Source organism: Ranitomeya variabilis, chromosome 1, assembly GCF_051348905.1.
Source record: "Ranitomeya variabilis isolate aRanVar5 chromosome 1, aRanVar5.hap1, whole genome shotgun sequence".
Lineage (NCBI taxonomy): Eukaryota > Metazoa > Chordata > Amphibia > Anura > Dendrobatidae > Ranitomeya > Ranitomeya variabilis.
Window position 1 is genome coordinate 523407293 of NC_135232.1, and position 25503 is coordinate 523432795.

At 47.1% G+C, this 25503-nt stretch overlaps 1 protein-coding gene across 2 annotated transcripts in view; it reads left to right on the forward strand.

Moving 5' to 3' along the window:
• BSG (basigin (Ok blood group)) overlaps window positions 1-25503 on the forward strand; it is a 74131-nt gene that overhangs the window by 42547 nt on the left and 6081 nt on the right. For both annotated transcript variants that reach the window (XM_077254065.1, XM_077254057.1), the window contains exons 4-7: window positions 6543-6682; window positions 9569-9845; window positions 10096-10120; window positions 10838-10899. In XM_077254065.1, coding sequence (XP_077110180.1) covers window positions 6543-6682; window positions 9569-9845; window positions 10096-10120; window positions 10838-10892 — 497 coding nt within the window. In that variant the 3' untranslated portion in view covers window positions 10893-10899. The remainder of the gene's footprint in view (window positions 1-6542; window positions 6683-9568; window positions 9846-10095; window positions 10121-10837; window positions 10900-25503) is intronic.

Here is a 25503-nt window from a genome sequence, read left to right on the forward strand (position 1 = left end):
ATCCTATGATGTTAAGACCGCTAATATAAGAGAAACTAGCTGTTTCCAGCCAGCTAACGCTCGGCACGCTCATTGCTATCTAATAACGCTGCTAGTGATTAAACTAAAGTAAATAATGACAACATTCAATAGCGCTTACGCAGGTGGTAAATTAACTTAAAATGAAGTTGATAATAATAATAATTAAAAATCAGAATAATACTAATACATTTTATTCACAGTGTAAAATCAAAAGCAAACTGGATTTGTGTGGTAATATGTGGGGACAGAGCCTTGTGTGGTAATGTGGTGGGGGTGGCGGGATTGTGTGTGGTAATGTGGTTGGGGGCAGGATTATGTGTGGTAATGTGGTGGGGGCGGGATCATGTGTGGTGATGTGGTGGGGGGATGGGATTATGTGTGGTAATATGGTGGGGGGCGGGATTGTGTGTGGTAATGTGGTGGGGGTAGGATTGCGTGTGGTAATGTGGTGGGGGGCAGGATTGTGTGTGGTAATGTGGGGGGTGGGATTGTGTGTGGTGATGGGGGGGGGGGGGCGGGATTGTGTGTGTGTGGGGCGGGATTGTGTGTGTGTGGGGCGGGATTGTGTGTGTGTGTGGGGGGGCGGGATTGTGTGTGTGTGTGGCGGGATTGTGTGTGTGTGTGTGGGGGGGGGCGGGATTGTGTGTGTGGGGGGGGCGGGATTGTGTGTGTGGGGGGGGCGGGATTGTGTGTGGTGGTGTGTGGGGGGGGCGGGATTGTGTGTGGTGATGTGGGGGGGGGGGGCGGGATTGTGTGTGGTGATGTGTGGGGGGGGCGGGATTGTGTGTGGTGATGTGTGGGGGGGGCGGGATTGTGTGTGGTGATGATGGGGGGGGGGGCGGGATTGTGTGTGGTGATGTGTAGGGGCGATGCTACTGTGCAGGGGGCGGGATTAGCGAGTAATCACTGCCTCATATATATAGATGTTTTCAAAATTCCCCTTCGGAATTCAACAGTCTCAGAATTATTCACCTCTTCATGACTGTAATCTTTCGTATTTGGTAGAGCGACCTTTTGACTATGACCTGCTGCAAATATAATGCAGACCCCGATTCCTTAACCATGGCCTCCAGTTTGCATTCTCGGGTAGTCAAGCGTGATCTAAAAAGTTACTAAATCATTGACTTGTGTAATACAAAGTTAGAAATGCATTGACTTTCTAAAGATCTAGTTGGAGGCACAGTTTGATAAAGATAAGATGACACTGACCACACTGCCTGCATGAGCAGGCACTGGGGATTCAGGTTGTCTTTTTCTGCATGTTACTGCACAAAACATCACAGCTTTTTGTGTTCCCGGGTAACGTGCAGGAGACTTTATAAATCTTTCACTTTGCCCTCCCTCCTCACCTCCTCCCCACATGCAGATGTGAAGTTCTCAGATCTGCAGCATGGTAATTTTCTGCATTTTTGAAGTAGTTTTTTCGTTCACTGGGTGAGAAACTCTGTGCACTACTTTTTTATTTTTTTTCCTTTAACCCCTTAACGACCGCCGATACGCCTTTTAAGGGCGGCCGCTAAGGGTACTTAAACCACACTGTGGAAAAAGTGAATAGCGCCCCCCAGAGTCGGATTTTCTCTGGGGTCTCGGTTGCCGAGGGTAGCCGGGACCCCAGAGAACATGATTCGGGGGGTCGCAACAAAAAACAAACGCGATTTGCCATTTAATTTCGCTGTCCTCCGATGTGATCGCACATCGGAGGACAGAGAAATAGGGTTCCCGATGGCCCCCAATAGCCCCCTAATACTCACCTATCTCCCCCGGTGCTCCTCGTGGCTCCCGATGGGCGCCGCCATCTTTTTTCCGGGATATAATGGCGGGCGCAGTGCACCCGCCGCCCGGCACCCGGAAGATCTTTGGGGTCTTGGCTGCCGGGGGTAGCCGAGACCCCAAAGAACATGACCGGGGTCGGTTTTTACCGAACCCTGTTTTGCGATCGCCAGTAATTAACTGTTTACCGGCGACCGCAAAAAAAAAAAGCGACCTCTAATTCTCTGTCCTCTGATCGCACATCAGAGGACAGAGAAATAGGGGGATTCGGGGACCCTATCATACTCACCCAGTGTCCCTGGGTCCTCCTGCGTCTCCTCTTGAGAGACAAGTTGGGGCTAAAATTAGGGTTAGGGTTAGGGTTGGGGCTAAATTTAGGGTTAGGGTTAGGCTACTTTAACACTAGCGTTTTTTGGCTTCCGTCGCAATGCGTCGGAGAAAAAACGCATCCTGCAAAAGTGCTTGCAGGATGAGTTTTTTTCTCCATTGACTTGCATTAGCGACACATTGCGATGGATTGCCACACATCGCATCCGTCGTGCGACGGATGCGTCGTGCTTTGGCGGACCGTCAGCACAAAAAAACGCTACATGTAACTTTTTTTGTGTGACGTGTCCGCCATTTCCGACCGCGCATGCTCGGCCGGAACTCCGCCCCCGCCTCCCCGCAGCTCACAATGGGGCAATGGATGCGTTGAAAAAACAGCATCCGCTGCACCCGTTGTGCGGTGTTTACAACGCTAGCGTCGGTACGTAGGCCCGACACACTGCGATGGACCGAGTACGACGCTAGTGTGAAAGTAGCCTTAGGCTTCTTTCACACTTGCGCCGGTACGGGGCGGTCGCAATGCGTTGGCCCGACGTACCGACGCACGTTGTGAAAATTGTGCACAACGTGGGCAGCGGATACAGTTTTTCAACGCATCCGCTGCCCAGTCTATGTTCTGGGGAGGAGGGGGCAGAGTTACGGCCACGCATGCGTGGAAATGGCGGACGCGACGTACAAAAAAAAGGTTACATTGAACTTTTTTTGTGATGACGGTCCACCAAAACACAACGGATCCAGTGCACGATGGATGCGACGTGTGGCCATCCGTCGGTAATACAAGTCTATGGGCAAAAAAGGCATCCTGTGGGCACATTTGCAGGATCCGTTTTTTTGTCCAAAACGACTGATTGCGACGGATGCCACACGACGCAAGTGTGAAAGTAGCCTTAGGGTTGGCGCTAGGGTTAGGGTTAAATTTAGGGTTAGGGTTGGGGCTAAAGTTAGGGTTAGGGCTAGGGTTGGGGCTAAAGTTATGGTTAGGGTTGGGGCTAAAGTTAGGGTTAGAGTTGGGATTAGGGTTAGGGTTTGGATTAGAGTTGGTATTAGGGTTACGTTTGGGATTAGGGTTGGGATTAGGGTTATGTTTGGGATTAGGGTTGGGATTAGGGTTACGTTTGGGATTAGGGTTGGGGTTAGGGTTAGGGTTGGGATTAGGGTTAAGGTTAGGGTTGGGATTAGGGTTAGAGGTGTATTGGGATTAGGGTTAGGTTTGAGGTTGGTTGAGATTAGGGTTAGGGGTGTGTTGGATTTAGGGTTTTGATTAGGGTTATGGTTAGGGTTGAGATTAGGGCTGTTTTGGGGTTAGGGTTGTGATTATCGTTAGGGTTGTGATTAGGATTATGGATCGTGTTGAGATTAGGGTTAGGGGTGTGTTGGAGTTAGGGTTGGAGTTAGAATTGGGGGGTTTCCACTGTTTAGGTACATCAGGGGGTCTCCAAACACGACAGCCAATTTTGCTCTAAAAAAGTCAAATGGTGCTCCCTCCCTTCTGAACTCTGCCGTGCGCCCAAACAGTGGTTTACCCCCACATATGGGGCATCAACGTACTCAGGATAAATTGGACAACAACTTTTGGGGTCCAATTTCTCCTGTTACCTTTGTGAAAATAAAAACTTGGGGGCTAAAAATCTTTTGTGGGGAAAAAAAATATTTTTTTATTTTCACTACTCTGCATTATAAACTTCTGTGAAGCACTTGAGCATTCAAAGTTCTCACCACATATCTAGATAAGTTCCTTAGGGGGTCCAGTTTCCAAAATTTGGTTACTTGTGGGGGGTTTCTACTGTTTAGGTACATCAGGGGCTCTGCAAACGCAACATAACACCCACAGACAATTCTATCAAAGTCTGAATTCCAAAATGGCGCTCCTTCTCTTCCAAGCTCAGCCATGCGCCCAAACAGTGGTTTACCCCCACATATGGGGTACCAGCATACTCAGGACAAATTGGACAACAACATTTGGGGTCCAAGTTCTCTTGTTACCCTTGTGAAAATAAAAACTTGGGGGCTAAAAAATCTTTTTTGTTAAAAAAAAATAAAAATATTTTTTTATTTTCACGACTCTGCATTATAAACTTCTGTGATGCACTTGGGCATTCAAAGTTCTCACTACACATCTAGATAAGTTCCTTAAGGGGTCTAGTTTCCAAAATGGTGTCATTTGTGGGGGGTTTCCACTGTTTAGGCACAACAGGGGCTCTCCAAACGTGACATGGCGTCCGATCTCAATTCCAGCCAATTCTGCATTGAAAGTCAAACGGTGCTCCTTCACTTCCAAGCTCTGCGGTGCGCCCAAACAGTGGTTTACCTCCACATATGGGGTATCGGTGTACTCAGGAGAAATTGCTCAACAAAATTTTTGGTTACATTTCTGTTTTTACACTTCAGAACCATTTTTTTTAATTTTCAGAAGTAAAATGTTTGCAAAAAAAAGTTAAATGTTCATTTTTTTTTTCTTCCACATTGTTTCAGTTCCTGTGAAGTACGTAAAGGGTTAATAAACTTCTTGAATGTGGTTTTGAGCAGCTTGAGGGGTGCAGTTTTTAGAATGGTGTCACACTTGGGTATTTTCTATCATATAGACCCCTCAAAATGACTTCAAAGGTGATGTGGTCCCTAAAAAAAAAACATGGTGTTGTAAAAATGAGAAATTGCTGGTCAACTTTTAACCCTTATAACTCCCTAACAAAAAAAAATTTTGTTTCCAAAATTGTGCTGATGTAAAGTAGACATGTGGGAAATGTTATTTATTAACTATTTTTCGTGACACATCTCTCTGATTTAAGGGCATAAAAATACAAAGTTTGAAAATTGCAAAATTAAAAAAATTTTCGCCATATTTCCCTTTTTTTCATAAAAAATCGCAAGTAATATCGAAGAAATGTTACTACTAACTTGAAGTACAATATGTCACAAAAAAACAATCTCAGAATCAGCGGGATCCGATAAAGCGTTCCAGAGTTATAACCTCTTAAAGTGACAGTGGTCAGAATTGTAAAAATTGGCTCGGTCATTAAGTACCAAATTGGCTCTGTCACTAAGGGGTTAAATGCTGCAGCTTAACATTTGCAAATACAAAAGGCAGAATAGATCGGTGGCCTAACTTTGAAGTACACGTACTGATCTAATGGCACAGGAAAAGTCTGCTCCAATGTATTCTAACATCCAAATAGGCCAAAGGGTTTGGGATTGTTCTGTGGAGCGATGAAACAAAACAATAACTTTTTGTGCTTCTGACTGGGTTAAGTTGTCTGGAGGAATAGTGAAACATATGCTGGGGGTGAGAACTCCAAGTCTACAGTGAAGCATGGCTCTGGCTGCTTTTTTGGCATATTGGGAAGACCAGTAGAAAATTTCCTGTGATGAGCCTGAAGGTTTGGCTTCATTGGACCTTTCAATTGGATCCTAAGCATACCTCAGTCCACCAAGGCTTCGTTTTAGGCCATGGTCACATGGCCATCTATTCTCTCATGCGAGAGAATCTGGGATGATTATGTAAATGCTGTCAGAACAAACGATCAGTCTGAGCCAAGTGTCAGTGCACCGTTGCTTTGATTTTCTGTGCCTGTACATTGGACTGCACTTTGATGACATCCAAGTGCAGTCCGATGTTTCATACACATCCATAAACTTGTATGGTTGCTTGTGAGCTAAATCTCCTTGCTTCCTGTGGATGACTCGTCCCCATGTCATAGTCTCCCCAGTATAGTGCTCCTGCCCAGGTGTACTCTGCTCTATTGAGGGCAGCTGTGAAAGGTGAACAGGCCCTGTCGCATGCACACTGCAACACTTTATGATGCCCGTCAGAGCAGAAAAGAACGCCTGCGCAATAGCACAATGCCGGGGGAGACTGTGTGGATGATGTAGGGACACGGAGGATGGCATCTCAAGAAGGGAAACCAAGACCAGCGAAGCCCCTCGGACCAGACCGCCCTGCAGCTGAGTATAATAGATTTTTTTTTCTTGAGGTCAGGTTGGGAGGCAGACATACAGCGTTAAATAATATTGAAAGGTAGTGGCTGTATTTCAGATCTGCCATACTTGGTGGCATGTTCCCTTTAAGCTGTTGTTCTGGGTGTTATGACATGTGCAAGACCCCTTCTAAAGATGCTTGCCTTGAATTGAAGTATTGATACCACTGTAGTCATTTTAAACCAAAGTGTCTCTTTGTGCTGAAGGTTGAAAACACCAGTTAGTTGACCTTTTTCAATTGTTGGGTGTTTTGGAGTAATATTGTGAGGTCTAATGATTCTATCAGAATATTCTGTGAGTTATAACAATGGAGCATTACTTTAACTGCAGTGTGTTCCAAGAAGTGTATTTATTGTAAAATCCTCCCACACGCTAAGCTGCAGAATACTTTGAGGTCTGTAATAGGTATGTGTAATTCTTTTTCTTTCCCCCTCCCTCCTCATCCCCTTTAGTTCCACCTCATGTTGTAGCTTATAAGAAAACTGAACACAGCAATGAAGGAGACACCGGTGTTATGACTTGTAAGAGCAACTCGTACCCTCTTGTGGAGCACTGGATGTGGTACAAGGCATCTGAAGATGGCAGTGCCCAGGTCTGGAAATGTTTTTTTTTTCCTTCAAAACACTAAGTAGATTTCAATATGTTTATGTTAAAGCCATTAAGTTGAAAACTTTGGAGGAGGCCGTCCAAATGGCACTCCCTAGTAGGGCTTATGGAATTTAAAACAAAAAAATCTAAATGATTACTTTATGAAGGATTTTTGCTTTTCCAGAACCCTTTTTCTTGTAAAATACTCATTTACAAACTCATTGATGCCTATAGATGTCAAAATATAGCTATCCTGATGGCAATTGAATTCCCTCAACTGGTCTTATGGCAGTGTTTTTATTCCTTACTCTAGTCTTGGAAGTTATCTTGTTTTTGGTGGCTAAAAGTAGCTTCCTAATCTCATGTCTGTTTATTCTCCCATCACTGTTCTGTTGGCAGACTATAAGAATGTTTTTATATTTTTTTAAACTGTGAATCATAGACCTAGTACTAATCATGCTGTGCTTGGAAATGTCCCCACCTAGAAACCCCATGGACAGGATGGAGCAGAGGAAAGTGGGTCCCACCCTTCTGTTCTTTTTGCTGGACTTGTTGCCGGCAGCCACCCTACTCGTAGAACACAAGAACTTTCTTTTGGATGCTAGTTAACACAGCTACCAATTTAATCCTGTATCACATAAAAATTTATCAGATAAAATTTTACTTTTAATGAATTCCTCTAAAAAATATTGAACTTTCAATCACCATACAAGCAACCGTGCTAGCTGAGTTCACCCTGCATCCAACGCCTACCTGACAGCGGAGGTTGGTGCCCACTCCGCGGCAGCTAACCCTAAAACTCCTAGATGGCCCTATGCTGGTGAATCATGCAACCACTTATTGTGCATATACAGGTCCTTCTCAAAAAATTAGCATATAGTGTTAAATTTCATTATTTACCATAATGTAATGATTACAATTAAACTTTCATATATTATAGATTCATTATCCACCAACTGAAATTTGTCAGGTCTTTTATTGTTTTAATACTGATGATTTTGGCATACAACTCCTGATAACCCAAAAAACCTGTCTCAATAAATTAGCATATCAAGAAAAGGTTCTCTAAATGACCTATTACCCTAATCTTCTGAATCAACTAATTAACTCTAAACACATGCAAAAGATACCTGAGGCTTTTAAAAACTCCCTGCCTGGTTCATTACTCAAAACCTCCATCATGGGTAAGACTAGCGACCTGACAGATGTCAAGAAGGCCATCATTGACACCCTCAAGCAAGAGGGTAAGACCCAGAAAGAAATTTCTCAACAAATAGGCTGTTCCCAGAGTGCTGTATCAAGGCACCTCAATGGTAAGTCTGTTGGAAGGAAACAATGTGGCAGAAAACGCTGTACAACGGTGACCGGACCCTGAGGAAGATTGTGGAGAAGGACCGATTCCAGACCTTGGGGAACCTGAGGAAGCAGTGGACTGAGTCTGGTGTGGAAACATCCAGAGCCACCGTGCACAGGCGTGTGCAGGAAATGGGCTACAGGTGCCGCATTCCCCAGGTAAAGCCACTTTTGAACCATAAACAGCGGCAGAAGCGCCTGACCTGGGCTACAGAGAAGCAGCACTGGACTGTTGCTAAGTGGTCCCAAGTACTTTTTTCTGATGAAAGCAAATTTTGCATGTCATTCGGAAATCAAGGTGCCAGAGTCTGGAGGAAGACTGGGGAGAAGGAAATGCCAAAATGCCTGAAGTCCAGTGTCAAGTACCCACAGTCAGTGATGGTGTGGGGTGCCATGTCAGCTGCTGGTGTTGGTCCACTGTGTTTCATCAAGGGCAGGGTCAATGCAGCTAGCTATCAGGAGATTTTGGAGCACTTCATGCTTCCATCGGCTGAAATGCTTTATGGAGATGAAGATTTCATTTTTCAGCACGACCTGGCACCTGCTCACAGTGCCAAAACCACTGGTAAATGGTTTACTGACCATGGTATTACTGTGCTCAATTGGCCTGCCAACTCTCCTGACCTGGACCCCATAGAGAATCTGTGGGATATTGTGAAGAGAAAGTTGAGAGACGCAAGACCCAACACTCTGGATGAGCTTAAGGCCGCTATTGAAGCATCCTGGGCCTCCATAACATCTCAGCAGTGTCACAGGCTGATTGCCTCCATGCCACGCCGCATTGAAGCAGTCATTTCTGCCAAAGGATTCCCGACCAAGTATTGAGTGCATAACTGAACATTATTATTTGATGGTTTTTTTGTTTGGTATTAAAAAACACTTTTATTTGATTGGACGGGTGAAATATGCTAATTTATTGAGACAGGTTTTTTGGGTTATCAGGAGTTGTATGCCAAAATCATCAGTATTAAAACAATAAAAGACCTGACAAATTTCAGTTGGTGGATAATGAATCTATAATATATGAAAGTTTAATTGTAATCATTACATTATGGTAAATAATGAAATTTAACACTATATGCTAATTTTTGGAGAAGGACCTGTATAGGGAAAGGAGCAGACTGGGAATTGGTGCAGGGTGAACTCGGCTAGCACGGTTGCTTGTATGGTGATTGAAAGTTCAATATTTTTTAGAGGGATTCATTAAAAGTTAAATTTTATCTGATAGATCTGTGTCATATAGGGTTAAATTGATAGCTGTCTTGATTTATTGACCTTATTAGTTTGTTACAGTATTTTTTCAGATGCCAGTTAACACAAGATTACTTAATTTTGCTGGCAGTAGAAAATGTACAACGTAATAAAACTAAAATCTGTCTATTATATATCTCTATATATTGTCATGTCATGTGCTGAGTTCGTACGTAGTGATTTTGATTACTGAGATTACTGAGACCTGAATCTAATGGACGGTTTAACATTCCTGTAGTTCTCCATTTTCCTTTTATATTAATCTTGTGGTAATACTTTTCCTCAGGCTATAGTGAATGGAACAGATGAACGCTATTTCATCAAGTCCACTGGAAATAAGACAGAACTTCGCATTCACCAACTAGACATTGAGAAAGATCAGGGTGAATATATCTGCAATGGAACCAATTTTCTGGGAACCACAGGAGACACCGTTGCCCTACGTGTGCGCAGCCGTCTTGCTGCACTCTGGCCTTTCCTTGGTATTGTAGCAGAGGTTCTGATTCTAGTCACGGTCATCTTTATCTATGAGAAGAGGAGAAAGCCTGATGAGGCTCCTGAAGGTAAGGCTGCATGCATGGCTTTCAGCTAGTGACATCTAATATACAACATATCTTTGCATTAGAAAAAAAAAGTCTGTGCCTAATAAAATATATAAATTGTGTATAGGGAAATTATAATCTGATTTTGCCTTTTTTGTGTATTTGGCACAATACTGAATGTCTAGGTCAAACCATTTGATTAGTGCTTGTACTGCTCCATTGCTTGCTTGTAGGCAACTCATTTACAGTAACATGTTTTTTCTTTCCACAGATGAAGATGGGGGCTCTGCACCTCTGTAAGTAAAGCTATTCATATCAAGGCATGTTTAAAACTAGAGTGGGGTATAAAAAGCAATTTAATATGAAACAAATCCAATATAAGTAACATTTAACTTAAGTTGGTCCTAAGGTCAGTAATTTTCATTCTAAATTCCCATCAAGTGCCATAATCTAAAGTCTAGTATACTTGTGTTAACAATTTCCTATCCTTCCCTAACTAAGCTGTTTTTTCTATTTCTCCTCCCCCATTTTTTTGATGCTTAATTTGAGAATCCCATTGCATACTGGGATACTCTGCCGCAAAAGGGTGCAGAAGCTGCAGACACCATGGCAGGAAAAAAAGCAGTTGGAGGGGGTTGGGTTTATGGGGAATTTTTAATGAAAGTATGTTAGAAAATGTCTTAGATCTATGGCAAAAAATAAAGATTTGGAATGAAAATTACTTTGATTACTTTGCCTTCAGACTACCCCTTTTAAAAAAAAATAAACTCAAAAAACTAATTTGAATGTTGAGGTACTGAAGGCTGGTGAATCGGGTCCTTTAGAACCCTGTTCAGATTAATACAAAATGGAACCAGCTTCACCTGGTTCCCAGGGAAGCAGACAAAGATATTGTGACTTTATGAAGGCCGACTTCCACTGTATGCGGGCTGTGCTAACGGCTCGTGTAATGTTAGTCGCCTAGCCTCGAAGTAGAAGAAAGTGTGTTTTTAAAATCTGCTGTTACTCTCTAGGAAAAGCAATGCTGGTGCCAATCACGAGACTGTGCGGCAGCGAAATTCAAGCTGAGTCATAGGTAAGACACATACGGGGAGATCGGTCCCGAAGATACCCAGCGGTAGCTGGTAATGTCCAACTGCAGTGCATCTGCTTCTAAAGTGCCCAAGTATTCTGCTATAAAGGTGGAGGGGAGTATGCACTTCCTGAAGGGGTAATGTGCTGTTTAATGAGGACCTGTGTCACTAGGTCGAGTGTCCAGTTTCTGTTGTGTTTTTTTTTTTTTGTTTTTTTTTTTGTTTTCTGCTGAGCTCGTGTTTTTTTTTTTTTTTTGCCAAGCAATTTCAAGTGAACCTTTCTGCTAATGTGCCTAAGGGAGCGATGTTTACAGGGTTCTGCTGGTGCTTTGGGCTGTTCTGCATAATTACCCTGAGAGCAATGCCCACTTAGTAAAGGCAATAAAGTGAGCATAGTAAGAGCTTTTATTTAGTGCTGCAATCTCGGGTAGTGGGCTTGGCAAAGAAAAAAAATAAAAATACTAAGGGAAGAAGCAGAAATTGAAAGTTGGAACTGGCCACTTTTGACCTGATGCCAGGTTTTTAAACTTGTTCCTGATTAATCAAGCCACATCTGACTCAGGCTATGTGCACACGGTGTGTTTTTGTTGTTTTTTATTTCCTTGCGGAATTGGCCCAAAAATGCTAGGGAATCCTTATGCCAGCAAAGTCAATGAGAATCCTGAAGTGCTGTGCACATAATCAGTATTTTTCCTTTCAGGATTTGCTGTGCGTTTAAATTTGCAGCATGTCAATTCTCTACTCGTTTTTGCCTGTTTCTTTATCGCTTCATTGGGGGACACAGGACAACCATGGGTGTATGCTGCTGCTGCTAGGAGGCTGACACTATGCGAAAAAGGCGTAGCTCCTCCCCGGCAGTATACACCCACCGACAGGCACAAAGCACCTCAGTTTGTGCTTAGTGTCTGTAGGAGGCAGACCTGGATCTTCAGATCCGCTGCTAATCTTGATTAAAAGGTTTTGTTGTTTTTATTAACATTTTGGCTTTTCTTTTTCAGATACAGGATTCAGGGTGCAACCTTTCACCCTGCCTCCCCAGGAGGGCGGCTGAGCGAGCAGTGTGGTATCGTCCGCATCGCAGCTGTCAGACCGCCGGCAGGACATTATCCCCTGTCACCCTTCCAGGTGCTCCAGGGTCTTTATGGTGGCGGTCCTTGCCAAATAGTCCCCCTCACCCCTCTCCTCGGAGAGGGCTGAGAGGAAGACGGTGGTCACCAGCGGTGACCCTCCCCCTTGTTTTGGGGTCGAGGCCGTCTTCTGGATGAAGGATTCTGTTCCAGCGACCCCTCTTTCATCGGGCCCCTGGTCGATCCTCTCTCCCTCTACCTGTGGAACCGGAACATGCAGGTACCAGCGCTTCAGCAGCCGCTCCCCCACAGCAGTATTTCCCTGTCTAAATGTACAGTGCTTTCACACAGTCACGGCCGTTTTGTTTTTTTACTTTCACTTTCACGCTGTGGCCGGCCACGCCCCCTCCTTTTCGGCGCTCTTTTCCTCCTCCACTCAGAGGGGTTTTTACATCCCGGGCACACCCTTCCCTTTCAGTGGGCTCTATCAGGAGCCTTGGCTTATTCCTCTCAGTACAGCACCGCCCCCTTCTTCTCTGCTGGCACTTCCTGCTTCAGCAGCTCCGTGCACAGGAGACATCGTGTGTTGGGGGACACAGACAACTCTGCTCTGCGGTAGGATTGCGACGCTATATTGGCCCCTCCCTGGTATTATCTATACCACTGTAGGCCCTTTAGTCTTTTCTGTAGTATAGTGCTGCAGAATATCCTTATGTCCAACTCTTCTGTAGCCTCCCTTACCAAACCTACCATAACTCACTACGCCTGTGCTCGTTGTAAGATAAAGTGGTCTGTAGGCCAATCGTCGCCTCTCTGCCAGTCCTGCAGTCCTCCTGCCATGTCTACCCCGCAGGAAGCTTCCGAATCTCGGGATGGGGGCGCTCTCCCTCCCCCTGAATGGGCCGTTGCTATCTCGCAGTCGGTCTCTGATTTGACTAAGGTATCTCAATCCCTGGTCCAGGCGCTTGAACGTCTTCCACAGCCTTCAGCCACCAGCGCTCCGACCGTCTTCCATGGCGAGTCGGCCGCACCTGACCCTGAACCACAGGGAGACAAATCAGCCAGCCGCTCTAGAAAGAGGACTCTGTCTGGCTCTTCGTCTGGTTCTCCAGGTCCCTCCGCAGCGCTTAAGCTGCTCTCCTCCTCCCAATTCCCCTCTTCGGAGGAGGACATTGGGTCTGATGTGGATTCCCAGTCCGGTTCTGACTCCGATTCAGACCAGGCTTCTAGCATACAGGCTGTCGTAGATAGTCTTATTTCGGATATATCGCTAACCCTCAAACTAAAACAACACGAGGTTTCCCCCCAGGATTCCTCTGTCTCCTTTAAGCGGGTGAAGCGTCCCTCTCGCTCCTTTCCTACCCATGAGAAGTTTGAGTCTACCCTGTCTAAACACTGGGCACATCCTGAAAAACGTTTTTCGGGTAGAAAACATCTGGACGTGCTCTATCCCTTTAGCGCCGATCTTCTCTTCAAGTGGGCTGAATCCACCGATCCACCGATCTCCCTTTCCTCCAAGACTGTTCTCTCCTTACCGGACGGCGCGTCGCTTAAGGACGCATCGGACAGACAAATTGAGGCGCTGGCCAAATCAGCTTTTGAGGCAACAGGTGCTTCCCTCTGCCCCAGCTTTGCTTCCACATGGGTGGCTAAGGCCATATCTGCCTGGGCCAAGATTCTCCGCCGAGGCATTTTGGCTTCGGCCTCCCCTACCGAGCTGGCTGACCTCGCCGACCAGATTAACCACGCAGGGAAATACCTTCTCACTGCCTCCTTAGATGCAGCAGCCTGTTCAGCCAGGGCAAGCAGCAACATTGTCACTATGCGCCACATTCTTTGGCTCAAAGCATGGAATGCAGATGCTACTTCCAAAAAGTCTCTCATCACCTTGGCATGTCAAGGTTCCAGGCTTTTTGGCGCTCGTCTGGATCAAATTATCTCAGACGCGACTGGGGCATGAGTACCTCTCTCCCCCAGTCCAAGCCAAAACGCTTCTTTAACCCAAAGGCTCCTCGAACATTTCGCCCCTTGCGTCTGTTTTCAGCCTCCGATTTCTCTTCGCCACAAGAGTGACCCGCTACCACGGGTGAACGTAGAAAACCCTCTTACAAGCCAGCTCCCATGTGGAGATCCAGGGCTCCATCTCCCAGGTCTTCCGGACCTCGTTCCAACAGATACCGGTCCAAGTGACGGGTCGCCCCCACCTGGGAGTCTTTCCATACATTAGTTAGGACTGCTCTATAAGGGTATACCTTGGCGATTTGGTGGAGCAGCTTAGTATACATTTTTTTGCAAAAAAACGTATCAACTAAATACCCTGTTTTCTTTACATCTTTTGACTAGCACTTGCTTATTACTGTGATTTTTTTACAACAGAGTATTTTTGACCTCACTGTGCTTTTTTGTGTCTCCAACAGATACCGGTCCAAGTGACGGGTCGCCCCCACCTGGGAGTCTTTCCAGGGTGGGAGGCAGGCTTCTTCTCTTCAAAGACACCTGGCTGTCAGTGATCAGCGACGCCTGGGTCAGAGAGATTATCACCTCCGGGTACAAGATCGAATTTTCTACCCTCCCGGAAAATCGCTTCTTTCTCTCTCGCCCCCCAAAGCAACCGTCCCATTTACCCGGCTTGCTTCAAGCCGTAAAGTCTCTGGTCGCCGCCGGAGTCGTAATTCCCATTCCTTCCGAAGACCGTTTTTGCGGGTTCTACTCGAACCTTTTTGTAGTCCCAAAGAAGGACGGGTCTCTTCGCCCTATCCTGGATTTGAAGCTTCTGAACCGCCACGTCCGACCTCGCCACTTCAGAATGGAATCCCTGCGGTCAGTGATTGCCGCCATGAAACCCGGGGAGTTCCTCTGCTTGGTCGACATCCAAGATGCGTACCTTCATGTCCCCATCTGTGTACGGCATCAGATTCCTTCGGTTTGCTGTCGGGGACAATCACTACCAGTTCACGGCTCTCCCCTTCGGTTTAGCGTCTGCCCCCAGGGTCTTCACCAAAATCATGGCGGCGGTCATGGCCCTCCTTCGTTCCAGGGGGATCCTCGTTATCCCCTACCTGGACGATCTGTTGATCAAGGGGTCCTCTCGTCTAGACTGTGCCCACAGTCTCCAGGTCTCCCTGGACACCCTGACCCGTCTCGGGATGGGATCAGAGGATTTGGTCCGGTTGATAATCCAGCCAACGACTGTCCTTCCTGGGCATGGTATTCGACACGAACTTAGCTCGGGTCTTCCTCCCAGAGGACAAGTTCTCAGTACTCCTCAAGGCGGTCCGCCTTCTCAAACGCCCAGCCCCTCAGTCACTTTGTTTCTGCATGGGAGTCCTGGGAAAGATGGTGGCCTCCATGGAGGCTGTTCCTTTCACCCAGTTCCACACCCGCCCCCTCCAACTATTCCTCCTATCCACCTGGAACAGGTCCTTGGACTCCCTGGACCGCCCCGTCCACCTTCCTCTCCAGGTCCGTCAGTCCCTATAACCTGGTGGACATTGTCCTCATCTCTCCTGAGAGGAAGTTCATTTCTTCCCCTTCAGTGGCAGGTCATCACCACCGATGCCAGCCTTCTCGGGTGGGGAGCAGTCTTCCGACAACACACGGCTCAGGGCCAATGGACCACCCAGGAAGCTCTCCTTCCCATCAACCTTCTGGAGATCAGGGTAATCTTCCTTGCGTTAATCCGCTGGCAGTCTCTTCTGTCGAATCTTCCCATCCGCATCCAGTCGGACAACGCCACGGCCGTGGCGTACTTAAACCACCAGGGTGGGACTCGCAGCGGCCAAGTAATGGCAGAAGTGGCAAAGATTCTTCGGTGGGCGGAACGCCACGTTCCGGCCATATCAGCCGTTCATATCCCCGGGGTCAAAAATGGGCAGCCGACTTTCTCAGTCGCCAGGGCCTAGCAGCGGGCGAGTGGTCTCTCCACCCCGCAGTCTTCAATCAAATTTGCCTCCGCTGGGGTACGCCAGACGTCGATCTTATGGCGTCCCGGATGAACCACAAGGTCCCTCAGTTTGTCGCCAGGTCCCGGGATCCTCTTGCCGTCGGCCACGACGCTCTGGTAATTCCATGGTCCCAGTTTGTTTCCCTACCTGTTCCCACCCCTCCCCTTGATTCCAAGGGTGGTAAAGATCAAGTTGGAAGTGATTCCAGTCGTACTGATGGCGCTGGACTGGCCAAGGCGGCCGTGGTACGCCGAGCTCGTAAACATGCTCGCGGACACTCCTTGGAGACTCCCGAATCGGCCAGATCTCCTCTCGCAGGGACCTCTCTACCACCAGAGTTCTCAGTCGCTGAGTTTAATGACATGGCCGTTGAGGCCGCAGTCTTGAAAAACTCTGGTCTCTCTTCCCAGGTCATACAGACCATGATCAGAGCCAAAAAAACGGCTTCTTCCCGTATCTACCATAGGTACTGGAAAGCGTTCTTTCGCTGGTGTGAAACCAATGATGTTTTTCCAATGTCCTTTTCTCTTCCGGATCTTCTCGGTTTCCTCCAGACTGGTCTCGATTCGGGCTTATCCCTCAGCACACTCAAGGGACAAGTGTCCGCTCTGTCGATTCTCTTCCAGAGTGACCTTTCCTCCATTCACCAGGTTCGGACTTTTCTACAGGGCGTTGCGCATATCGCCCCTCCTTTCCATCCTCCCTTGGAACCTTGGGACCTTAACCTGGTCCTTGGCGCTCTTCAGGCTGCTACCTTTGAGCCTCTTCATGACATGCCCTTTTCCCTTCTCTCTTGGAAGGTCGCCTTCCTCATTGCCATTACATCCATCAGGAGGGTCTCCGAGTTGGCAGCCCTGTCATGTCGTTCCCCTTTCCTGATTCTTCATCAGGATAAGGTCGTTCTTCGACCGGTTCCTGAATTCCTTCCCAAGGTGGTCTTGGCTTTCCACATCAACGAAGACATTGTCCTTCCATCATTTTGCCCTTCTCCGGCTCATCCTTTGGAGAAGTCTCTTCACAAGCTTGACGTGGTCAGGGCCATTCGGGTCTATCTTTCTAGAACCGCTCCCTTCCGTCAATCCGATTCTCTCGTCGTTTCTGAAGGTCGTCGGAAGGGCTTTCAAGCGTCTAAATCCACCATTTTGCGCTGGATTCGCTCGGCAATTTCAGAATCGTACCGTGTATGAGGCACGTCCTCCCCCGGGGGTGCAAGCTCACTCCACCAGAGCTGTCGGAGCTTCTTGGGCTGTTCGCCACCAGGCCTCCGCCTTACAAGTTTGCAAGGCCGCAACCTGGTCGTCTTTGCACACGTTTACGAGGTTCTATCGGGTTCATACCCAAGCCTCGTCCGATGCAGGTCTTGGTAGGAAGGTACTGCAGGCGGCGGTCGCACACTGGCCGACCTGAGACCTTTACTCTTTTCCTTTCTACCCACCCTTTTTCGGGACTGCATTTGGACGTCCCCAACGAAGCGATAAAGAAAGAGGGATTTTTGGTACTTACCGTAAAACCTCTTTCTTGGAGCCTTCGTTGGGGGACACAACACCCTCCCTACTGGTTTGTTCTTGTACCGTGTTTGGGGCCTGGAGACCCTAGTTGAGTTGGTACTTTTACTGTTATGAGTTCTGTCGCTTCTCCTACTGCTTTTTGCACTAACTGAGGTGCTTGGTGCCTGTCGGTGGGTGTATACTGCCGGGGAGGAGCTACGCCTTTTTCCTTTTTTGCATAGTGTCAGCCTCCTAGCAGCAGCAGCATACACCTATGGTTGTCCTGTGTCCCCCAATGAAGGCTCCAAGAAAGATTTTACGGTAAGTACCAAAAAATCCCTCTTTTTCACGCATTGAATGCATGCACAGGAAAAAAACGCATACAAAAACTCCACAGATGTTTCTGCAGCTTTTTTGCTGCCAAGAGCTGCAAAAACCTTGCAGAAATTTCTGCAAGCAAATACTCAACGTGCGCACATAGCCTTAAACTTTTAAAAAGTTGCTAAATTTTTGCACAACTCATGGCTGTGCAATAACGGACTTGGGGGTTTTCAGTCTTGCCGAAATGGGTGCAAGACTGGATGTGGCGTACCTTATGCCAGATATCTTGTCTTGGTCCCTGGCTTGAGGAAGATTTGTGGAGACACACTGGCAACTTTTCAGACATGTCTGATTTCATTAAGAGGTATTTTAAAGGGGTTTTCCCAAGAAGAAACTACGTTTTTAATTTGTTGGAATAAATGGCTGTCTGACCGTGTAGGAACATGGTCTGATCTTACCACAGTTCCTGAGCAGGGGAGGAAGCAAGAGTGTACAGACATTACAGCAGGAGGTCACAGCTGATTCCTTTTTGAGGTAAAACCTTTCACTACCTGTTTTTAAGCAATGTTTTACTTCAAAGAATCAGCTCTAATGTCCTCACTTTTTTTTTTTTTTTTTTGTTCCTGCCCAGGAGATGTGGTATGATCAGACAATGTCTCTGCATAGTCAGAACACCGTCATTACACAGGACACAGCAGGGACACATATATTTATAAGATTATCTCCGCAATAGAACATTTTTACTAAACACGTCAAATTGTGGAAATTATTAAAGGATCGGTTTTGATTAAAATTAAGCCGCTCCCCCCCCCTCCCAAAACCCCATGTAACCCCTTTGACATATGGTGTACGTCATGGCCCTGCACATGACTGATGTGGCAGTGCCAGAATCGTGTCACAAACCCCACCATCAGCATCTGTGTCGCATGATCATGAGGCACTTTGGCCATGTGCACACGTTCAGGATTTTTAGCGTTTTTTCGCTATAAAAACGTGATAAAAACGCGAAAAAAACGCTAACATATGCCTCCTATTATTTACAAGGTATTCCGCATTTTTTGTGCAAATGTTGCGATTTTTTCCGCGAAAAAATCGCATAGCGGAAAAAAAAGCAACATGTTCATTAAAAATGCGGAATTGCAGGGATTCCGCACACCTAGGGGTCCATTGATCTGCTTAATTCCCGCACGGGGCTGTGCACCACATGCGGGAAGTAAGCAGATTATGTGCGGTTGGTACCCAGGGTGGAGGAGAGGAGACTCTCCTCCACGCACTGGGCACCATATAAGTGGTCAAAAAATAAGAAATAAAATAAAAAATAGTCCTATACTCACCCTCGATGTCCCGCGCAGTCTTCCCGCCTCCACTGCATGCTGCCGTTCGGTTCCTGTAGCTGATGTGCGGCGAAGGACCTTTCCGATGACGTCACTGTCCTGTGATTGGTCGTGAGCGGTCATGTGACCGCTCACGTGACCGTGACGTCACGGAAGGCCCTGTGCGCACAGACCAGCTATAGGAAGACGAACGGACGCCGCTGATGAGATGTCTGGGTGAGTATAAGCATTTTTTTATTTTTTTTATTATTTTTAAACATTCTATCTTTTACTATAGATGCTGCATAAGCTGCATCTATAGTAAAAAGTTGGTCACACTTGTCAAACAGTATGTTTGACAAGTGTGACCAACTTGTCAGTCAGTTTTCCAAGCGATGCTACAGATCGCTTGGAAAACTTTAGCATTCTGCAAGCTAATTACGCTTGCAGAATGCTAAAAAAACGCGAAAAAAACGGAAAAAAAAAACGCAAAAAAAAATGCGGATTTTCCCTTCCCCCATGACGGCACACCTGAGAGAGGGGATCCGCCCAGTCAGGACAGGAACCCTACTGAAAATAAAAGGGCGGTACCTCTCCCTCGCTTCAGTTGGGTTTCCTGTCCTGACAGGGACCCTTGTGCTGAACACGGCGGTTCGACTTACCCAGGTCCCGTCCCGGCGTGGAAGAACAGGCAGCGCCTGTGCGTCGGAGGTTCGGGTCCTGGAGGCGCCGTCCGCAGGTCCCCCCGGGTCACTGCGTCCGTGCGGGCGTTGTGCAGCATGGTTGGAGGACCGGGTTCCTTCCATGGCTGCCACGCCGCCCACCCCTCTCTGCCGGCGCGGCGGCCGCTTCCGGGTCGCTCTTCTGACGTCGCACGTCAGGCCCGCTGTGAATGGGCGTGCCCGTGTGACGTCGGAGGCAGGCGCCGGATCCAAGATGGCGGCGCCCATGAAGAAAACGCCGGCCGGTGAATGAAGACTCCGGCGGCATGGCAGAGAGGGGGAGGGATCACTATTGGGCACCGGAGAGGCGGGGAGTGCAGTGGTCGCCCCATAAAAGGGTGCTGGACCACAGAAGACGCGCTCATGTCCAAAAACTTCGCCATGGAGGTAGGACAACAAGAGCAGCTGCAGCAGTCTTCTTCACAGCAGCAGCAGCCGGAGCTCTCACCAGATGCCTTGCCGAGCCACCAACATACCAGGAGCAGCCGCTCAAGTGGTAAAAACAGTGGTCGTTCCGTCCGGCAAGATTCGTCAACGTCCAGGAGGGACGCTTCACGTGCATCTGTCCAGCCTCAAAAATCGGTACCCTTGATTGTCGGCGGTGGTGAGTGATCTACGTGAATGTATCCCTTATGGTAACAGGGTCCATTTTTCTGTTTTGATCACTAGGGGTCCAGGAAAGCTACCGGTAAAACAAAGAACCGAGAGTGTGCCCTTTGTAAAAACCCGCTCGCAGTGCAGTATCGGAAGGATCTCTGTGCTGACTGCATAAATAAGACTATTCAAGAAGAAACCCCTAATTTCACCACTAGCCTTAAAGCCATAATACAGGCTGAAATAAAAGACTCCTTAAAATTGGCCCTTAGCGAACCAAGAGGGGGAAGCCGTAGGGCGTCTACAGAGTCGGATACCTCTCAGAGACAAGGGAGTCATAAAACATCCCGATCTCCCTCTACTTCCCCAGCCTCGGTCCACTCTTCAGATTCCTCCTCGGACAGTGATTCAGGAGGTCGTCCGTGCCTTCCCACGGAGGACGTGGACAAATTAGTCAAAGCAGTTAGGTTTGCAATGGGCCTTAAAGAGGAGAAGACACCTAGGTCACTAGAGGATGTCATGTTTGGTGGCTTAGAAGAGAGGAGGAAACGCACGTTTCCAGTAAATGCAAAAATAAAAGCATTAATTGAGAAAGAGTGGAAAAGACCTGAAAAAATGGGTTCTTTGCCCTCTTCATCCAAAAGGAGATATCCCTTTGAAAATAAAGACTCTGAACCTTGGGAAAAGATCCCCAAAATTGACGGAGCGGTAGCCAAATGCTTAAAAAAATCGTCCCTTCCATTAGAAGACTCGGGTGTTCTTAAAGACCCGCTTGACAAAAAAGCAGATGGTTTTCTCAGACATATCTGGGAAGCCTCAGCGGGGGGCCTGAAGCCAGCAATCGCTGGAACTTGTACGGCCCGCGCTCTGATGGTCTGGCTACAGCAGATAGAGGATCAGCTAAGGGACAAGGTACCCAGATCCGACATCCTTGCCAATATATCCTTGGTGCAAGGGGCAGCAGCCTTTTTAGCAGACTCTTCTGCGGATTCCGCAAGACTAACGGCCAGAGCAGCGAGCTTGTCTAATGCGGCAAGAAGAGCCCTCTGGCTCAAAGGTTGTCCGGGGGATTTACCATCTAAACACAAGCTGTGCTCCATCCCATGTGATGGCCAACTCCTCTTTGGGAAAAAACTTGAAGAAATCCTGGAACATGCAGGAGATAAAAAGAAAGGCTTTCCCAATATCCCTAAAGAGTCCAAAAAACCCTTTTTTCGGAGGAGAAGATTTAATAGAGGTCGCCCCCCAGGAGAAAGAAAAAACTGGGACTTTAGGGATAAGAGAGGCTCAGGCTACATGTTCAAAGGGCCCTCTACATCGGCAAAGAAATCCCCCCAATGACATTACGCCAGAAGTGGGAGGAAGACTCTCCCTCTTCTTTCCGGCCTGGGTAAACATCTCCCCCAGTACCTGGGTCATAAATATAATCAGAGACGGCCTCAAAATAAAATTCACCTGTCCACCCAGACGAAACTTTATTATAACTCCCCGAAGAAAGTCCCAGCAGGAACAATCTGCCCTAGAAGCCGAAGTCCTGGGACTTATCCACAAAAAGGTTCTTCTGGAGGTTCCGGTTCAGGAGGAGGGAGACGGGTTTTACTCCCCCCTCTTCTTAATCCAAAAACCGGATGGTTCTTGGAGAACTATTATAAACTTAAAAAAACTCAACCAATCCATAGAGAACTACTCTTTCAAGATGGAGTCTATAAATACGACCATAAAACTCCTTTTCCAACACTGCTTCATGGCAGTAATAGACTTGAAAGATGCGTATTATCATATACCAATGCATCCGGAATATCAGAAATACTTGAGAGTAGCTCTCTATGTCCAGAACCAGATGAAACATTATCAATACACAGCCCTTCCGTTCGGTCTGTCTACAGCTCCCAGGGTGTTCACCAAGGTGATGGTGGAAGTAATGTCATACCTCCGGTCCCGGGATGTAGTCATTGTCCCATATCTGGACGATTTCCTGGTAATAGGAAGATCAGAGTCCCACTGCACTCATCAAGTATCAGTGGTAACATCAACTCTAAGGGAGCTGGGTTGGATAATAAATATCCCCAAGTCCAGACTGCTGCCAGTAAAATTACAGTCCTTCCTGGGGTTAATACTGGACTCCGAACGTCAGCTCTGCCTTCTTCCAGAAAACAAGGTAGACAAAATAATAAATCTGACCGGTACAGCAATACGCCAGCCGACAATGACTCTGAGAAAGGCAATGTCCCTTCTAGGCTCGTTAACATCGTGTATTCCGGCAGTAGAATGGGCACAATTCCACCTAAGACAACTACAGTGGGAAGTTCTCTCAGCCCAAAGACTGCTAAAAGGGCATTTAGAAGGAAATCTATGTCTCTCCCTGGGCGTAAGGGATTCCCTAGTTTGGTGGACTGTGAGAAACCACCTGACAATGGGGGTCCGGTGGCAAAATCCGGTCATAGACATTATCACGACCGACGCAAGCGGTACAGGTTGGGGGGCTCACCTGAGGTCTCACTCTGTACAAGGGACCTGGTCCATACGAGAAAAGAACTATGGATCAAACGAAAAAGAGCTGTGGGCAGTGGAGAAATCCCTAAGACATTTTCTTCCTTTACTCCGGGGTCGCCATACTCGAATCCTGACGGACAATCGAGCAGTGGTGGCGTATGTCAATCATCAGGGGGGAACGAGGTCCAAAGGCCTCATGCAGGCATCAAACATACTCTTTCAACTAGCAGAACAACACCTGTCATCTCTGTCGGCATTGCACATCAAAGGCACAGAAAACACTCAAGCGGACTTCCTGAGTCGCAGAGGCTTAAGGCAGGGGGAATGGTCATTAAACCCCCAGATATTTCAACAAATAGTCCAAGCCTGGGGCACACCAGAGATAGACTTGTTCGCCAACTCCCACAACAGAAAAGTCAGGAGGTTCTGCTCCTTGAATCCGAGAGAACATCCCTTCGCAGTAGATGCCCTACTGATACCTTGGAAGTTTTCTCTGGCCTACGCATTCCCCCCGATAGTGATGATTCCAGCTGTGATCCGGAAGATCAGAGAGGATCAGGCGAATATCATCTTCATAGCTCCTTTTTGGCCAAGGAGACCTTGGTTCTCCCTTCTAAGGCAGATGTCGGTAACAGACCCATGGATCCTGCCAGAGGTTCCGGACCTGCTAACCCAGGGCCCAGTGACCCACTCTCAGGTGAAGGGCTTCCATCTCGCAGCCTGGAATTTGAGAGGGCGTTACTAAGTCGCCAAGGATTCTCTCCAGGGTTAGTCTCCACCCTGTTGAAAAGCAGAAAACCCATAACCTCTAGAATCTATGGTAGGACATGGAAAAAATTTCTCGACTTCCTGGGGGAACCATTGGGGGAGGTGGCTCCAATAGGTCCTATCCTAGAGTTTCTGCAAGCAGGATTACATCTTGGGTTAGCAACCAGCACCCTTAAAGTTCAGGTTTCTGCCTTGGGGGCCCTATATAATTGTAATCTTGCCTCAAATAAATGGGTCTCACGATTCATAAAATCTTGTAGTAGATCTCGGCCAGTTATTATCCCAAAAATCCCTCCTTGGGATCTAAATTTGGTCTTAGAAGCCCTGACTAAACAGCCCTTTGAGCCTTTGCAGGAGTTATCACCTAAGTTACTTACCCTTAAAACAGTTTTACTAGTAGCCTTAACATCGGCACGTAGGGTAAGTGATTTACAGGCCCTGTCAATATGCCCTCCTTATACTCAGGTTTTTGATGACAGGATTGTTCTAAGACCAGACCCGGCTTATCTCCCCAAGGTGGTTCAAAAGTTCCATAGGAGTCAGGAGATTACTTTACCATCTTTCTGTAGTAATCCTAAAAATCCAGGGGAACAAAGGTTCCACATGTTAGATGTGAGAAGATCTATGTTACAATACATGTCTGTGACTAATCAGTGGAGGAAAGACCAAACCCTATTCGTAGCCTTTCAGGGTAGCAAAAGAGGGTGCGGGGTAGCTAAAAGTACCATTGCTAGATGGATCAGGGAGGCCATTAGTTTATCCTATTCTGCAAGTGGCACTCCGGTTCCTGACGGCATCAAGGCTCACTCCACCAGAGCCGTGGCTACCTCCTGGGCAGAGAAAGCTGAGGTATCAATTGACCAAATTTGCAAGGCCGCTACCTGGTCCTCACCCTCAACTTTTTTCAAACACTACCGGCTAGACCTTTCCTCCTCTGCTGACCTAACCTTTGGTAGAAGGGTGCTCCAAGCGGTGGTCCCTCCCTAAGGTTTCATTCTACAAAATTCTCTCAGGTGTGCCGTCATGGGGGAAGGGAAAACACCAAGGTTACTTACGGGTAGCCGGTTTTTCCGGAGCCCATGACGGCACCCGTATATTCCCCCCCTTTTTTTTCACCCTTTCGGTGTGCACTATTGTTTTGGGTGTGTTTAGTTAATATAATGTGGTGTTGGATTGCCATGTATACTAACCAGGGGGGCCTCTCATGCTCTGAAAACCAACTGAAGCGAGGGAGAGGTACCGCCCTTTTATTTTCAGTAGGGTTCCTGTCCTGACTGGGCGGATCCCCTCTCTCAGGTGTGCCGTCATGGGCTCCGGAAAAACCGGCTACCCGTAAGTAACCTTGGTGTTTCTTGCAGAAAATTTCCGGTTTTCTTCAGGAAATTTCTGCAAGAAATCCGCAACGTGTGCACATGGCCTTATGGGTTGACATAACAACCGGCAGGGTCTTCAGAAGACCCTTGTGCTAGTTGCTGATCTCTTATGAACACTGGCATGGGTTAATAGAAGATGATTTTTGCTACAAATAGCAGGGCTGAAGCCCTGCTATGTGTAGTACAAGTGATCAGATTGCAGCTTCAAATCTTCTAAGGGAATTTTTTTTTGTAAAAACATCTGAAAAATAAGTTCAAATAGCCTTATTTTATTTTGAATGGGGCGAAGTTCACACTCGGTATCTTTTTTTGTTGCGTTATTTGTTTTCTGCATCAAACCCTGATTTCTTGGTAGGGAAAAACTGCGTCAAAAAAAGTCTTTTCATGCCTTTTTTTGGGCTAACTTTTGTCTTTATTAGCATGCACAAAATTTAGTGCCCCCAGAGAGTAAAAAACTACTTCCTGTAGAACCAAAGACGGAGACTAGCCTGGCAATTCAGCAGCAGTGTACATGAAAATCACAA